The sequence below is a fragment of the Dipteris shenzhenensis genome, chromosome 13 (genome assembly GCF_047967505.1).
Source record: "Dipteris shenzhenensis isolate YYH24624 ecotype China chromosome 13, Dip_SZ_1.0, whole genome shotgun sequence".
NCBI classification, from domain to species: Eukaryota; Viridiplantae; Streptophyta; class Polypodiopsida; order Gleicheniales; family Dipteridaceae; genus Dipteris; species Dipteris shenzhenensis.
In genome coordinates, this window is record NC_141608.1 from 56,162,948 (window position 1) to 56,180,626 (window position 17,679).

Sequence of the window (17,679 nt, forward strand, 5' to 3'; positions counted from 1 at the left end):
ATCTCACACATCAGCCTTGGTGTAGATGCCCATTTTAGTGGCTCCACTCCTTAGCCACCGACTTCTGCAAGGATGTCCACATTCTTTTCAATTGTCGCTTGATCCCATACTCAGCTATGTACTTCAAGCTTATGACAGCTTCCACACTCCTAGAGTTTTCAGCTAATGCTTGTGTCAGTAGATAATGCTTGTGTCAGTAGTGATGAATTTTCACACTTTGTGAGCTACAACAAGGACAGTAGGTCTGCAGAGACAGTTCTGTAGATTCAACTATTTTGTAATATATCTCGGTGTTGATGAATCTGCCGACTCATGTTTATGCTAGCTAGTTCTACCAATCTTTTTAATACTTTCACGACAAAGTCTTACGACAGATCGCCCTACAAACAAAAATACATCACTGAAACCGGGGTCACCTCTTCGAGAGGGACTCATTCCTTCACGGTTCAGGTAAATCACCAAGGCTCTGATACCCTGTCAAAGACTAAAGTGCTTGCTGTAGCACCTGTATGCAGCAGAAAATGTAAGCAAACTCTCTCCAAACTTCACCCAAACAGTACGCTGTAGATGAATCCACAAAACAGTAGATATGCAGAGGGTACAATGCTACAAAGAATGCCAAAATCACCTCAATCTATTCATCAACAGACGTGGGCACTAATGAAGCATTCTATACAGTAAGTGCAGTATACGGCATGCATTGGGGTGCCATACCTAGCTTAAGCTTAAGGAGATAATGGTACGCAATTGTGACAGTTTTTTACTACATCCATACATGGGTTTTTGGCTGCGTATTCTTTCCAAATATGAAAATATTTATTTATCTAGTTGAGTGCAAACGTATAAAGTGTGATAACGTGTGTGTAGTTAACTTGTGATGAAGGTTGGTGATTGATGCAAGGTTATTGTTGTTCTTACATTGTGTCTTGAGTTTAAGAATTAGATATCTCTGACGTGGTATCAGAGCCAATGGGACATCATTGTTGTGTTTCCAACACATATTAGACTTAGGGGATGGTTGCGCTATAAAATCCCAGGTAGTCTACTCCAGAGATCTGCTCTGACAGATGGTGATGGAGGCCCTTACTTGAAGAGAGGAGGGTGAACATCAATTTAGCCAAGTGTGCTATAATCAGTGAAGGTTTGTAAAGCCCTGAGAAATTTGGTTGATGGACATTTCAAGGGATCTACAAAGGCATTCATGGCGACTCGTATGCAAGTCCCTAACTTTGGAGAAGGGGAAGATGGATGTGTTAGAAATGGCCCAATAGAGGGTACGCACAGCGGAAGACTGATAGAATTGCCAAGGAGCTCACATAGTGTGGTGTGGGGTGTGGAATCACAAACTTCTTAACTTAATGTGCATAGAATAGATGTGCAAACTCATCAATAGACAATGAACCAGCCAGATAGAGAAACCACCAAAATAATATGAGGTAGATCCAGAGTCCCACCAATGGTGTGGTCCTCTGATCTTACCACAAGGTCCTTCTCCTAGATGCCGGCTATCTCTAGACTTGAGCCCACGTGCTCCACCTCAAGCTTCTGTAGACTTTCCGTCGAGAACACAACACCTTGCTGCCCTCAGAGACAGCCAAGATTCAGCACACCTTCTACTCTCCTTCACCTCCAGGATGAGGCCCAAGGAAGTGTCTTCTGGCTGCTCCTGTCTGCTGCCTTTTGCTGAACTGTTGGGTGATGAACAAGGCCCAAAGCCCTATATAAGGCTTGGTTGGCTGGCTCCAACCAGCCCCTCCAAGATGGCCGACCCTCTACTGGTACACCCGCCTCTGCTGCACCCCTTTCCGGCACCCTATCCTGCCCACACGTGTGTGCCTTTGCTGCGCCACATGCCGCCTCAGTCCACCCTCCTGTGCACCTCTGTTAGGAGCCTGTTCCAGCCCGTATAGACAGTCCTTGAAGCACCTCTGCCAGGCTGTTGTGCTGCCCACATGGCAGCTCATGTGCTGCCCATGTGGAAGCCCCCTCCCTTACCTTTTCTTTTGGGCACATGGCCTATGTCTCCCTCCCCCATGCACTCCTCATATGGGGGCTTACAGATGGGGAGGAGATCTTCCAACACCCCCTCTCACCGACACATCTCGGCCCAATGCCAACACGTCGATCCCAATGCCAACACGTCCACGACGATGCTCCAGTAACTCCCTGGTCGTAGTCCTTTGGATGTCGAAATCTTTTCCTGGCTTTTCATCCAGTGTCTCCTACTCCACCAGGTCTGGTTCCGCTTCCGCATACCATCCTGGTACACAAGTCCATCTTTGGTAGCGCCTCCGAGCACCACCTCCTTCAATCACGTTCATGCCTTCGAACTCGAGCAATCCAACCGTCACGATCTTCCAATTGCCCCCCGCATAATGAGTGAACAACCTGGAGTCTTCCAGACACCATGCTCTGAGGGTCTGTTTCAACCCGTCCTTCCTTTGGCAAGGTTTGCAACAAATAAATATTTCCAGATAACCTGGACCATGAACTCTCACTGAGTTCTCAAGCAGGTACTCTTCTGGCTTCAGTACACCTTGTCCATCACCTTCCAGCAATCTGCGTCCGAGATTTTAAGAAGCACCCACACTTCCCCTTCTACCTTCGAAGAAGGCCAATTCCTTCCAACCTCGCATTACCTGAGACAAATGAAGAGCAGAGTCTCTCCACAGCATGCTATAAAGGTTTAAATGAAGAACATCAAGTACATACCAGATCATCATACAGCCTATGTACTTGCTCTGAAAGCAAACCATGCACCTCATCGAGGCACATACCAATAGCTTGCGTAATCCTGTACTATCCCCTTCTGAAGTTCAGCATCAATCTGAACATGAGAACCCAGGGCATTCCATGGAATCCACCATCGTGCCAGTGTCAACAGCCACGCACCTGGAAGATACCAAGCACTCCATGCTGTCAGTCACCTTCACAAAGGTCTCTGACTCCTCGTCGACCCACATCTCAATGTCAGGCATTCTCACTATGGTTTCTAGGTCAACATATCTAAACTCGGTAACACATGGAGATGTCACCAGGAACAACTCTTCGATTACCACATTTGCTTTGGCCTTTGTATCACCCTATGAATCTAAGTCGGACTCCTTCCTTTTGTTTTTCTGATCCGCCTTCTTCTTTCTGCAGTCCTTCGTAAAATGTATTGGCGTGTCATAATAGCAGCACTTCTTTCTCTGATTCCTCTTGGAAGTGTCCTCGTCATCAGAGTCGTCTTTCTTGGACTTGCCACCGTTAGGCTTGCCCTTTCCTTTGCCAACGTAATCCTTCACCAGCAACGCCTTCTCGTCTTTGTCGTTGTTCTAGAGCTTCTCCCTAGCTTTCTCCTGTAGCAGTAATGGACCCAACTTCTCAAAAGTCAGAGGTTTGGTCCTCTCTCCTGCTATCACAGTCGTAACAAAGCTTTTGAAACTCCGAGGTAGCCTCCTCAATACCATCAAGGCCAAATGGCATGAGTCCACCTTTTGACCAACTGATGCCAGTTAATCCCTCAGCACCTTGACCTTCGTTAAGTGGCTATGTACCGAATCTCCCTCATCCATATCAAGATTGTAAAGCTGATGCTGAAGAAGCAAGATCCGAAATGTGGTGTCTGTTTCGTACAGATCCTTCAGAGTGACCCACACCTCTACTGACATCTCGGCCATCTGGATGTGAGGAAGCACAGAGTCCGCCGTAGTCCCTATGATCAATGCCAAGGCATGGGCATCTCTGTCTTCCCAAGTTTTGAGCTCTTCTCCGTCTCCTGCCATGAGTATATTCCCCTGTCTGTCCACCATGTCCTCTGCCTTCGCCTCCACTCCCGTTGTCAGTTTCCACAGCTTCCGAGCCACTGAAGGACTCCGGATCTTCACCTTCCAAATCGGGTAGTTTGTCCCGTCCAGTTTCCCAAACTCTCCAAAGTTAGGGATAGTGAAAGAGAGAAAACTGAGGGAGGGGGAAGGGAGGGCAGGGGCTGAAGAGGTCAACATTTCTGCCCCTAATCCACACAGCAAAGTTGATCAAACTCAATCTTCAGTAGACCAGAACTGTAAACGCATCTGACTGAACCTAAGTCACCCTCCTTGGCGCAAGGGCACTGTCCTCCAGTCGTGGAAGTCGATTCCCAAGAGCCTCTGAATCAGGGTCGTCCTTCAGCAAGGTCCCTGCCTTCAGGCTCCCACACCTATGAGCCTCCTACTTGGGCTCTGATACCATGTTAGAAATGGCCCAACAGAGGGTACGCACACACAGCGGAAGACTGATAGAATTGCCGAGGAGCTCACACAGTGTGGTGTGGGGTGTGGAATCACAAACTTCTTAACTTAATGTGCATAGAATAGATGTGCAGACTCATCAATAGACAATGAACCAGCCAAATAGAGAAACCACCAAAATAATATATTTCTGTCCAAAGCTATAGACACAATACAAAAGAGATAGATCCAGAGTCCCACCAATGGTGTGGTCCTCTAATCTTACCACAAGGTCCATCTCCTATCTGCCGGCTATCTCTAGACTCGAGCCCACGTGCTCCACCTTGAGCTTCTGTAGACTTTCCATCAAGATCACAACACCTTGCTGCCCTCAGAGACAGCCAAGGTTTAGCCCTTGAGAGCTCAGTCTGCAGCACACGTTCTACTCTCCTTCACCTCCAGGATGAGGCCCAAGGAAGTGTCTTCTGGCTGCTCCTGTCTGCTGCCTTTTCTGCTGAGCTGCTGGATGATGAATGAGGGCCAGAGCCTCTCCTTTTATAGGCCCAATGCCTTGCTGAAAAAAACGACCAGGAGGGGGAGATCTGGCCGACCCACTCAGCCCCTCCTTGACCGACTTTACTGCCTCAAAATGTCCATTTTGGGGCTCTCTTTTCCAGGACCTTTGGCCCAAACTCCAAGGGCTTTAGCCCTCCTTCCAACGCAGGGGCCCAGCCCCTTCTGTCTGCCTATATAAGGCTTGGTCGGCTGGCTCCAACCAGCCCCTCCAAGATGGCCGACCCTCCTGCTGGTACACCCGCCTCTGCTGCGCCCCTTTCCTGCACCCTGTCCTGCCCACATGTGTGCGCCTTTGCTGGGCCACATGCCACCTCAGTCCGCCCTCCTGTGCGCCTCTGTTAGGGGCCTGTTCCAGCCCGTACAGACAGTCCTTGAAGCGCCTCTGCCAGGCTGCTGTGCTGCCCACATGGCAGCTCATGTGCTGCCCATGTGGCAGCCCCTTTTGGCTGTACTTTCCCAGTGAGGTGCTGCCCATGTGGCAGCCCCCTCCCTTACCTTTTCTTTTGGGCACATGCCTTAGGTCTCCCTCCCCCATGCTCTCCTCATATGGGGGCTTACAGATGGGGAGGTGACCTTTCCAGCTCCCTATTGTGGTTTCTGTATTCTCTTGAGTTGCTGAAATTGTTCTCTATTTGCTGGTTAATTATTTACTCACCACCCTTTAGTTTATCTGAAGGCTGGTTTCAGAGGAGGAGATCGACGACATAAGGGAAGCATGGGCTAGTGAGATGAGACGATGACCGGGAGTACAGCCAGCGACACAGGAGCCACCCACGACACAGCGAGACGGACCAGAGCACGCATGCTGGATGTCCGGCTCTATTTGGAGGAGACCGCCCGACCAAAGGCGTCACTATTGATATGTGAGCCATCTTGGTAAGACGATCAACCACCACAAGGATAGAATCATATCCACCTTGTGTCGTAGGCAGCCCTACAATAAAGTCCATGGAAATGCTCTCCCACTTACTTAGTGGTATCTCCAAGGACTGTAAAAGTCCGGGTGGCTTCACCCGCTCTGTCTTACTTACTTGACACGAAAAACAACGTGTCACATATTCATGAATATGCTTTTTCATCTTTGGCCAAAAGAAATCTCGCTTCACGAGATCATATGTCTTCTCGACTCCTGGATGTCCCGCACATGGGCTATCATGGCATTGTCGAATGACTCTCTGCCTGAGATCATTCTGATTAGGTACTACTACCTTGCCATTTCTTTTCAGCATACCATCCCTTATGGCATATCTTGCATAAGTTTGGCCTTTTCTGGATGCCAGGTCTTCCTTTTCCCCGGGTTTTAACACATGAGCCTTAGGCCAAAGGCTCTGGACGAACTCCTCCACCTTTTGAGTTTCTCTAATCTCGGCCATTAGAGCACTCTAACACCGTGAAACTCATGTTATGCATAATGCGTGACAACGCATCAACTTCTTTATTATCCTTGCCTCTTCGGTACCGAATCGTCAAATTAAACTCCTGCATGAGTTCTGCCCACCTAGCTTGGCGGCCTCTCAAGTCAGGTTGTTTACAAAAATGTTTCAGAGTATCATGATCAACATCCACATAAAACTCTAATCCATACAAATAATGTCGCCATGTTTTCAAAGCATGGACAACAGCATACAACTCTAATTCATGAGTTGGCCAATTTCTTTGAGAGGGAGAAAGCTTCTTGCTTTCAAAGGCTACTGGCCTTCCCTCTTGAAGGAGAACTGCTCCTACCGCAATGCCACTTTCATCGGTTTCCAGGAACAATGGTTTCTGGTGATCAACTATTTTTAACACCGGTCCTGTGACCACAGCTTGTTTTATGGTGTAAAAACTTTCTTGTTGATTCTATCCCCATATAAAAGATACTTTATCTGAGGTCAGATTAGTCAATGGCGATACTATTTCGGAATATCCTTTGATAAGCCTTCGATAAAATAGGACAAATCCCAAGAATGATCGCAAAGCGGTCAAACTCTGAGGGATTGGCTAAGTCAGTATCGCAGCCACTTCCTTTGGATCCATTTCTACCCCCTCTGGAGTAATTATGAATCCTAAATATTCAAGTCTAACCATACACAGTATAGTTTTCTTCTTATTTACATAAAGACTGGCTTTCCTCAAAGTACTGAACACTATTCTTACGTGTTCGCGATGCTCAGTAATACTTTTACTGAATACCAGAATATCGTAAATAAGATGTACTACAAACTTTCCAATATACGGACGTAGTAAATCGTTCATAAGCATGACGAATGTAGCTGGAGCATTGGTAAGTCCAAAGGGCATTACCAAAAACTCATAATGACCAAACCTGCTTCTGAAAGCGGTTTTATGCACATCCTCGGCTCTAATACGGATCTGATGATAGCCACACTTAAGATCTATCTTACTAAAAATTACGGCCCCATGCAATGCATCTAGCAAATCATCGATCCGAGCCATCGGATACCTGTGCTTAATAGTGATATTATTCAATGCTCTCTAATCTATACAGAGACGAAACGTATCATCTTTCTTCCTCTTTAATATCACTGGGGGAAGCAAAAGGTGAAAAACTGGGTTGAATCTGCCCCAGCTTGAGGCATTCTTCCAATTGTCTTCGCACCTCAGCTTCCTTTGTAAAGCTTAATCTATAGGGAGGTCTATTTACAGGTTCTTCCCCCAGGATAAGCTCAATTTTATGCTGAACATTCCGCTCTGGAGGTAACCCATAAGGTAACTCATCTAAAACAATCAAAGAACTTCTCCGATATCTCTTTAGCCAACTCGGCCATTTTCCCATCTTGGGTAGCCTCAGTGCTAGTCGACACATCATCAATCGACTCTACCGATGCTATACACAGACACAAAAACTCTTTCGGAGTCTTCCGAATTTCCATGGCTGAAATCAATGGTCCTCGAGGTAAATCCTTCTCACCTCGCAAAACATATTCTACCCCGTTCATCTTGAACTGGTAAATATGCTTTTTCCAATCAATGGCTGGATTTTTCCAAAAATGCCAAGCCATGCCTAGGGCTATATCTGCGTGAGCAAGCCTGGTCAACTCAAAGTCCAGCTTCTCAACATAGTCCTGAATTCGAAGTTCCAACTGGGTAACCCTTTGGTCCCATACTTCAGTCGAACTTCCGTCCGCCATCCTGACCGTATAAGCATAGTCAGACGGACTAGTTCTCAACTTGAGCCTCTTAATAAGCTTCGAGTTAATTACGTTGTGCGCTGACGCTGAGTCAAACAACACAATCACATCATGATTGGCTACTTGCCCTTTCATTTTAATCAACTCGGGCTCATCGAAAACCGTATACCCCGTTGCTGCAGGCTTTGAAAGGATGTTATCAGGTGCACCGCTTACTAACTTAGTAGCAGACACACTTAACAACACAGGTACTAACCTCTGAGAAGGTCCCGCCAATTGCATCTGCATATGTTCTGCATTGGGACTCTCCTGCATTTCCGCGTCGCATTCAGATATTATCATATTAGCCGTGCGACGGTCTTTGTTTAGTGGACAATCTTTCCACTGATGTCGCTCAAGGCAGTCGAAGCACAATCCTTCTTTTCTAGCTTTTTCTTTGACCAAGCCCGGGCTGCCATTGGAGTTACTTTTCTTTTCACCCCAACGGTGGTACTTGTCTTTGCTTGTCCCTCAACCGGCTTCACCTGCTTGGTTTGGCCACTTGGGTGCGAGACACTTGTCTTTGAAGTCCATTTCCTCTGAAATCCCCCTTTTCTCGGGTACTCATGCTGAGTCGCTGTCTGCATAAACCCACTAGGTCTGCCTCTGGCATCCTCATAGTTCAGGGCTACTGCAATAGATTCATCTAATGTAGTCACATATTTAGCCCGAACTTTCATTTTAATCTTGTTGTTCAGTCCATAGATATAGTCTTTCAACTGAACCGACATAGGGAGAGGGTCTGTTATTTTCATAACACATTCCCTGAACTTGTCAGTGTACTCTGCCACCGACAAATTCCTCTAGCGAAGGTTTCTATAAGCATCCCAAGCTCGGGACTCTTCGTCAGGTGGAAGAAAGTGTTTCTTAAATTCAGCCTTAAACCCTTCCCAGGTGGCAGGGGCAACTTGATCTTTCTGTTGCTTTATCCACCATCTATCCGCTGCCTCAATAAACAGGTGAGTGGTCTCGCAAATTTTCTTTAGATCAAATCTGATTTCACAAATGGCGAAGGCTTCTTCCCACTTGTGTAACCAAACCTCGATCACATCAGAACTGCGCTCGGTCATCCGACCAGCGTACTTCTTAGGTCTATAGTTGGCAATATTAGGTACCTTGGCCTTCACACGTTCCGACGAGTGTATACTGGGCTCTGGCTTTGCTGGAGCTTTGCCCTTTTCATTTCTAGATGGTCTAGCCGACAAGGCTTGCACCATTTCTCTAATTTCATTTTGACCAGCGTTCACTTGAAGCTGCTGGTTCATGATCTATTCTAAAGCATCTTCTAGTACAGAAATCCTACCCACCAGAGTAGGTGTTGTGTGATGGGACACTTGTTGCGTAGATCGCGCTCTAGATTCACCAGGATTTACCCTAGAATCTTGTCCCTCTGCCTCCATTCTTTTAAAAAGGAAAATAGTTTTCTTTTTTAAATAACTTCTTTCCGTACGTCAAAAACCCCAAAAGTATATCACACTTCAAATTCTCCTTTGCTGTACAGGAATAATAAACTGCAAATTGAAAATTTTTATAGAAGGGAAAAGAACTGCTCCCTGGAATATCCCGGAGTCCCGAATTCCTTTCTTCTGCCAAGCCTTTGCAAGCCTCGAAAATCTGCGCCACCAACCAAGGCACTCACCCAGCTATTCGCTTCTCTCATTCAAAATCAGCCTACTCTCTGTTTCGGAATCAGCCTCAGTGCTCACGGGCTATTTTCGTGACCACATCCCAGATGTGCAACCTCCCACGCATCTTTGGCGCTGCTCATCAACCTATCATAGCTGCACTGCTCCTATTTGCTGCCTTGAGGAGCTGCTAGATGGCCAGTCGATCGAACCAGTACCCGACTACTTCGTTGGGCTAATCAGCCACGCATCGCCATCGAGCCCCCACGTTACCATCGCTGCCCGTGCGTCGCCCATCGCCACGCCTCATTTACCAAATGAATAACCACCTCTAATCCTTGCTTGACACCAACGGACGAGACGGCCAAATCCCGTGACCATTTAAAAGCACACGTCGTAATCCCCTCGTCCAGCCTGAGCCACGCTGATTTCATAGGTGTTTCACCCAACAGCGCTTATCGCGTCGAAGGGCCTTTCTCTAATTTCAGTCTCACGCGCCACCGTTCCCTGGCTCTAAGCTAACCGTAAACCAACGGGTTCACGTAGACAGCTCGTCCCTTCTACACAACTCGTTCATCCACGCTCCCAGATGTTCTGTGCTCTGATACCAAATGATACAATCACTAACTAATCTCTCTTTTGCTCTGTCGATTCACGGACAAAATTCACAGGCGTAGGCATCCCGAATATCCTCCCAGCCTCTCTCATGGATTGCATGCCCATAAAGATACGTAACTTTTTTTTCTTCATGCTTATCCACAAGCCCACAATTCCCTAGATGGTTCCCTCCTGCCACATGTCAACATTTTAGACCTTTAGCTTGGTACACCATTTACCCCTCTCTTGGGGCACAATTAAAACATTTGCCCCTTGGCATTTTTACACATTTAGGTGTACCTAGGCCTTAGCACTTAGAACCACCTAGTCGATGCCAATACACCCTCACCTAGGACCTTGGCAGTTACTTCCCTTGACCATTTAATTTACGCACATGAAATATTACAAAAGTCGATCATCTAAGAGAAAATGCCCACCGATCTTTCTGAGGTCATGCTATCTCGGCTAGAGCATAACAGAGCACTTGATGTGTAGATGAACGGTATACTGTGAGAAACGGAGGCAACAACACTGCCTTTCTCAAGAGGGGGATGGTTTTGGACCATTGATCCAGGTAATTCATTTTGCTAACCACGTGTGTCAACCTAGACCTAATAGAGATACAAAGGCACAAAGAGATCCTACAAAGACATATCAGACAGCAAACAGCAAGCAGAGACAGCTACACTTTAGACGGGAATGAACCGAGCACAGATGCATAATATCACAAACTTCTATGAGTTTGATTCAAAGCCGAGTCACAAGGAGGGGAGGAGAAGGTGGATAGGATGTGGGCAAAGTGGATCAACAGTAGGACGAGGCAAGGAGAGAAGAAGCAAGGATTGTAGAGACCAAGAGTAGAGCAGAGACGAACCAAAGCTCAGTGTATCGCAGCGTTACTTGGAGGTGACCACCAAACACAAGGCATCACCATTGACATGGCCCAACGCATATAGAGGATATGGAGACCACGCACCGAGAGAGCAACAGATCTACGATATCCTCATAGGACCTCACCACCATAATCCAATTGGCCTGGTAGAAGGGGCTTCTCAACTTTGGTCTTTCTAGACGTTAATGAACCCTCCCCCCCCCCCCCCCCCTCTCTCTCTCTCTCTCTCTCTCTCTCTCTCTCTCTCTCTCTCTCTCTCTCCGTCTTCAACGGCAAGCCTACAAAGACACCTAGAGGCCCTGGAGGTGTTTTGCAAAAAGAAAGACCTAACAATCAACCTTGACAAGACCAAGGTTATGATCTTCAACACCTCACGAGTAGTACTTCATTGACACAGCTTCATTACCGAGGGGAGCCGATTGAGCCGATTGAGATCGTACAATCATACACCTATCCAAGGGCAATCTTCGCGGGGCCAATTTTCACAAGGACTCATGCAGCTAGAGCTCCACTCACACAAGGAGCAAGGAGCTCTGGCTCGACTAGAGCGACACTACTTCCAAGCACACTTCCAAGAAGGGATGGCTACTTGATACACTTATGAGGCCGCTAGCCATGTATGCAGCGCCCTTTTGGGGGAGCAAGCTATCGACGATCAAAATATTCTTATCCCATGATTCATCAACAAAATTACCAACAACTCCGAATTGAATTGGCCTCTCCCAAACAAATTCGTAGTTGGGCTGAAACCGAAACTATGGAAACCTAGAAAAATGCATACCCGGTTAAGATGTGAAATTATTGCATCACGATGCCCGGAGCAGTAGAACAGACTTTGAAAGAGGGGGTTTACCCGTTTCCAAACCCCTATGAACCCCCGGGATCCGGCACATCTTTTCACCTGCGAGTAGGAGGAATTTCCCAAATGCTTATACCTAGATGAATCCAGGAACATTCCCAAACTCATCCTCTAAAAACACAACATAGTGCAGTTTCAATCTCACAATAGTCACTCATAAGATTGAAAATCATAAACTCCATCACGCATAGCAGGGACTAGCTACTATGAGATCCCCACTAACATCATCAACGCCCAACAGTGGGTGTAGACCATAGTATAAAAATATGCTCTCACACATACAAATCCACACACCCACACATACTTGAGCATCCATTTATACAAAGTCTTTGTACTGAGTTTCTGTCGGCACTCTAGAGGTGAAGGGAAAACTCAGCCATGACGAAGGCTAGCACTAAAGGATGATTATTCATTCTCAAAGGAATGATCCCAATCCCGAAGGAAATTTGAGAGGCTATAGGTGACTATGGGATTCAGGATGATTCGGAGTGAGCATTCCGTCCCACATCACATCACAAACTTAAGCTTGATGCCATCTTCCAGACAGTGACATGTCTTTACAAGGTATGGGCCTTGCCTAGTTGGAGGCTACCAAGGTTGGCATTTAGAGTCATCCAGACGACTAGTTGAGAGTGGCGTCAGCACAACCTAGTACGTACGCATATCCAGATAGTTTGACAGTCACGGTATTCCAATGGACCACCTTTCCCGTTCAGTACAGCTTGGATGCCCCATCCCTGCAGAAGCCGCGAGATGAGATCAACCATATCATATGGTTGAATCTACTCCAGCTCTATACATCACGGACGTGGGAACGCGAACCAAGAGTTCCCTACCAAGATCCAGCCTCCCATGCTCACTTCTTGAGAATATATCAAAGGATGGAGTGACTATTAGGCCACAGTATCTAGAGGACAAACAAGTCTCGCACGCACTAAGGATTGCCATCGAACAAAAGCGGGGTCTCATCCCATCAGTACAGCTTGGATGCCCCATCCTTGCAAAAGCCGCGAGATGAGATCAACCATATCACATGGTTGAATCTACTCCAGCTCTATACATCACGGACTTGGGGACGCGAACCAAGAGTTCCCTACCAAGATCCAACCTCCCATGCTCACTTCTTGAGAATATATCAAAGGATGGAGTGACTATCAGGCCCCAGTATCTAGAGGACAGACAAGTCTCGTACGCACTGAGGATTGCCATCGAACAAAAGCGGGGTCTCATCCCATCGACTAAGGATCGAAGCAAGAAGAACCGCAGGCACACCTAGAGAGCAGTAGATTTGCAGGTTATAGGATAAAGTGTACACAAAGTTGAAGATGCAGTACTATGCTCCTTTCCAGGTTTTGGCACCGATAAATAATGTAGCTTACAGGCTGAAGCTACCAGATCACCGGACCATCCATAATGCCTTTCATGTTAGTTTGTTGAAACCTTTTCAAGGTGAAGTGCTAGATGATATGCTCCATGTGGATCAGCCCGAGGTTGAAAAGCTTGATGAGGTACTTAATCCTGAGCAGATTTTGGCACATTCTAACAGGAAAGTACGGCGTCGCACTCAACGTCACTACTTGGTAAGTAAAGTTTAAGAACTATTCAGCACTAGATGTGAAGTGGTTGGTGGAACATGAACTGGCAGATTCACCTGAGCTAGTGCAGCTCTATTTGGATGCATTCCAGCTTATGCCGAATGCAGTCGCTCTCTCTCTCTCTCTCTCTCTCTCTCTCTCTCTCTCTCTCTCTCTCTCTCTCTCTCACACACACACACACATCATCCCACCACCACATTCACTCAGGATTGCCCTTGGACAGTTACGTGTCATCACACCGACTCCGTATCCAGAGCAAGTGAGGAGAGGGGATACCCCGGGAGAGTCGTACCTACACATTGTGTGAGCGCCATGAGGTGGCAGACTACTATGAGATTCATGGATGATACCATTGCCTTTTCGGAGACGGATTCAAGGGCCTCTCCAGACTCCTCTATACCCAAGTCAAAAATGCCTGGCAGGTTTTATTCTCAAGGTAGTCCGGCATAGAGATCGCCTCATCAGATTGAAAAGACAAGAGCAGGGGACCATGCCTGGCCCATCCCAGAATACAATCACAGCGTTCTTCCAAGCAGAGCAGGTTGCTCTCCCAGCCACGGATAGCAGGAGAGGCAGAGACCCTAAGACCGAGACCCGGAACACCCAACAAAGGACAGACGCACATATCACTCACTCACATCTCCTCTATTTTCAGACCTGGGGCGTGGCCAACCAGGATTACCGTGGCACGTCAGGTAGCAGCCAGGAGGGCACGGCGGATTACTCATCCAGATAGCAGACAGCGATCCATTACGGGCTGCATCAGGTAGCGGCCAAGAGGTCAAGCTGGATTACTCATCCAGATAACAGACAACAATCCATTATAGGCTTCTTGCCTACACTGCCTAGTCCATCATTGGATGTATCTTGACGCTCCATATGCCTATTGTATTGTATTGGTGTCGCTAGGTAGCGGCCAGGAGGGCACAACGGATAACTCATCCAGAAAGCAGACAAAGATCCATTACAGGCTTCTTGCCTACACTGCCTAGTCCGTCATTGGGTGTCTCTTGACGTTCTATATGCCTATTGTATTGTATTGGATCAGACTGTGTCTCCACATGAGGATAATGACTCCAAGATGGCTGTATATGATTATGGACATGCAAGATGATATCATTGACTATGTCTACAGTTTTCTAGCATGGGTTAGTTAGTAGCTCCACCCTTTTGCTCATTGTATCAGGTTTTCCTGCAGTCTCATAGACCCATCGGTCTTTAGCAGACTTTAATAAACTCTCTCTCTCTCTCTCTCTCTCTCTCTCTCTCTCTATATGATGTTCTGAGTTGATAAAGTTAAATTTAAATCCAAATGTTAATGCAAATACATTGTAATGATACTCTGTTCATGGCGTATCCCAGCGTATTTGCTGGTTCAGTATGAGCAGGAACCTTTTGCATGCTATCTGGCTTTGTTCTGAACTGTGGAAAGGCTTGATATTGACATGTATATATTTTGGGTTTCTTTTAATTCAGGTTTCAGACATTAAGCAGCTTTCATGGCTTTTTAAGAGAATACTGTGTACTGGAGACATACCGGTTTATTCGAGGAGTTCTCTTCATGTGCTTATCAAATGACGATCGAGCACGCACGTGCAAGAAAGAAAGAAAGAAAGATATATCAACGTCCTCTGAAGGCATCCAAATTCAATCCAAGTGCAAGCCATCATGGGCTGGTGCAGGGTGCACTATGACCCTTGAATATGCTAAGTATTGACAAAAAACTTACACTAGCACAAGGGTACACTAAGACCCTGGACTTAGACCATATATATATATATATAATATCAACTTCTAATTAGCCTTTGGATAAGCAATCTCCCTCTCTCTCTCTCTCTCTCTCTCTCTCTCTCTCTCTCTCTCTATGCTTTCACAACATCCACCTCTTCTTTATCTCTATGCTTTCATGTGAATAATTGTGGGTATGTTGTATGATCAACCTTAAAAATATGACCAATGTTTGAGGTTCCAAACTGATAACAGTTAAAGCAGCTCTCTTACGCACTAAAACACAAAATTTAAACCAGTGCCGACAGCTCCCTAACACAATTTTGATGCTTTTATCCTTCAATTATTCCTGTTTCCTGGTTAATGAATGCACCACGTTCAAAATTTAATCAGATGTGTAACCACCTAAAAAAGTTTGGCGTTCGGATACTTCAAAGGAAACACAGACTAAATGTATCTTTCCTGTCCTTTGTGTTTCCCCTTTAAAATCGTAAGTATAATGCACACTATAACAATTTATATTCATGCTCCTTTACAAGGTCACAATGCAGCTCATTTCTTTGTAGTCCACGCTTTCATATCCACCAAAATTGCCCCTCTCTTCAACTCTGAGTCTGTCCTATTCATATTAGACCTCACCCCACACCTCGTATTAGAAGATACCCTGTTTGAATTTTTGCCCGTACCAAAACTCAACCTCAACAGAGTTGAAGCCGGCTGATTGCAACTCTTAGAGACACATCTTCTGAAATAATGGAAACAAACATCCCCCTTTCTCCTTGGCAGCCCCAGAAAAGAAAGGAAAACAAGAAAACCTTTCTTCCTTTTTGCTTTCGCATGCTAAAATCTCAGTCTCCTGTCCTTAGGATTGATTCATACCCTGTTCCTCCCAAAGTCCAGCTGTTCGAGTACACCAGCTTTCCTTCTGCTGCTAGGCCCATAGTGCTTGGACCTTATCCTGTTATGATGCATGCTTTAGCTTGCAGATCAGGATACAGCAACCAAATCAAGACGTAACATCTACCAACCCAAACCTTTCTCCTTTCAGCTTTTCTCAATTTCCAAGCCCTCTTTGTCCTTTCGATCGATTGAAAACTGAATGTAAGCAAGATCCTGTTCATCATCCTCTTTTTCTGAACGTGAATTCTTTTACATTAGCCAAAGTTCATGTGCCAATTTAATCTTCCTCGTGCAAAGAAAACACCAATATTCACACAATAACATTGTACCATTCTTTGACTATGCAGTCCATACACGCAAAGTGCCATACAGTCAATTTCCTTAAATGCTTTTGCATGCTCATCAAAGGCACGTAATGAAATTTTCATTTCAGTACACTTACAAAAGTACAACGGAAATTCCATCATTGGTATTTCACTTACCTCTTCTGTCACCAGTCCTCCGATACTGGTGATGTGAACGCAAGGCTTTGCGTGCCAGTGCAGAGGAACCTGCACACTGTCCACCTCAGGCGGTAGCGGCTCTTCCTCTGTCTCCTCCTTCTTCGTATCTGCCGTGATCTCTTGTTTCTCGGATTTGTCAGCGGCAGGCTGTTCGGGAGAAGGCTCCTTTACGGTATCCTTCTGAATCGCTTCAACAGCATTCCCATCAGGAACCTCGACCTTCTGAACTTCCACCTTCTGCGTAAAATCTGCGACGCTCTGTGGAGCAGGCTCCATCTGGCCGTTGCTACGTGGTTCTGTCTTGGCCCCGGCCTCGGCCAAGAATGCAACTAACGATTTCGCAGTAGTAGCCAGGGTTGCTGCGAAGGAAGGACGAACGAACGAAAGCAACCAAGTGTGTGTGTGTGTGTGTGTGTGTGTGTGTAAGCGAGCCTCTGTAAAGAGAGATGGATGTGCAAACACGTGAGGTGTGCGAGTGTAATGTGAGAGGGGTGTTTAGGGTGTGGGCAGAAAACCGTCTGCTTTTTCCACACTCTCTCTCTCTCTCTCTCTCGCTCTCTCTCTCTCGCGCTCTCCCCCCCTCTCTCTCTTGTCTTCAAGCGTCGTGCAGCATTTGGAAATTCATCCTAGTCAACATTGCTCGTTGACTCGCATTGCAATACTTTTGTTAGCAATGTTATGAGGAGATACTTGAGATGTGAATCTTTCTCTATTATCTAAGCATTTAAGGCCCTTGCCATAATAAAAGAGCCCAAAGCAAACACTATGGCTTTACCTTTTGCATGCCAAAAAGTATCCTCTAAACCTCTATTTGAACTATTCGTTAGTTCTTCCCACGCTCCCTCCCTCTCCCTTTCTAGTGACCTCTCCATTTATCTAAGCCCATGCTCTTGCTATTATAGGCCCATTAACTTAGGTGCAAGGGTTTGCATGGTTCTAGCATGACTTAAAAGGAAAACCTCTATTTTCAAATAGGTTTTAAGGTGGAGAAAATTAAATGCTGTTGACAGCAACTAAAGGGTACAAACAGATGTGAACTTTAAT

At 46.2% G+C, this 17,679-nt stretch overlaps 1 protein-coding gene across 3 annotated transcripts in view; it reads right to left on the bottom strand.

Moving 5' to 3' along the window:
* Nucleotides 1-17,211, bottom strand: part of LOC147895622 (uncharacterized) — a 43,254-nt gene extending 26,043 nt beyond the window's left edge. For all 3 annotated transcript variants that reach the window (XM_087383771.1, XM_087383773.1, XM_087383770.1), the window contains exon 1: nt 16,615-17,211. In XM_087383771.1, coding sequence (XP_087239897.1) covers nt 16,615-16,911 — 297 coding nt within the window. In that variant the 5' untranslated portion in view covers nt 16,912-17,211. The remainder of the gene's footprint in view (nt 1-16,614) is intronic.
* Between the last annotated feature and the right edge of the window lie 468 nt (nt 17,212-17,679).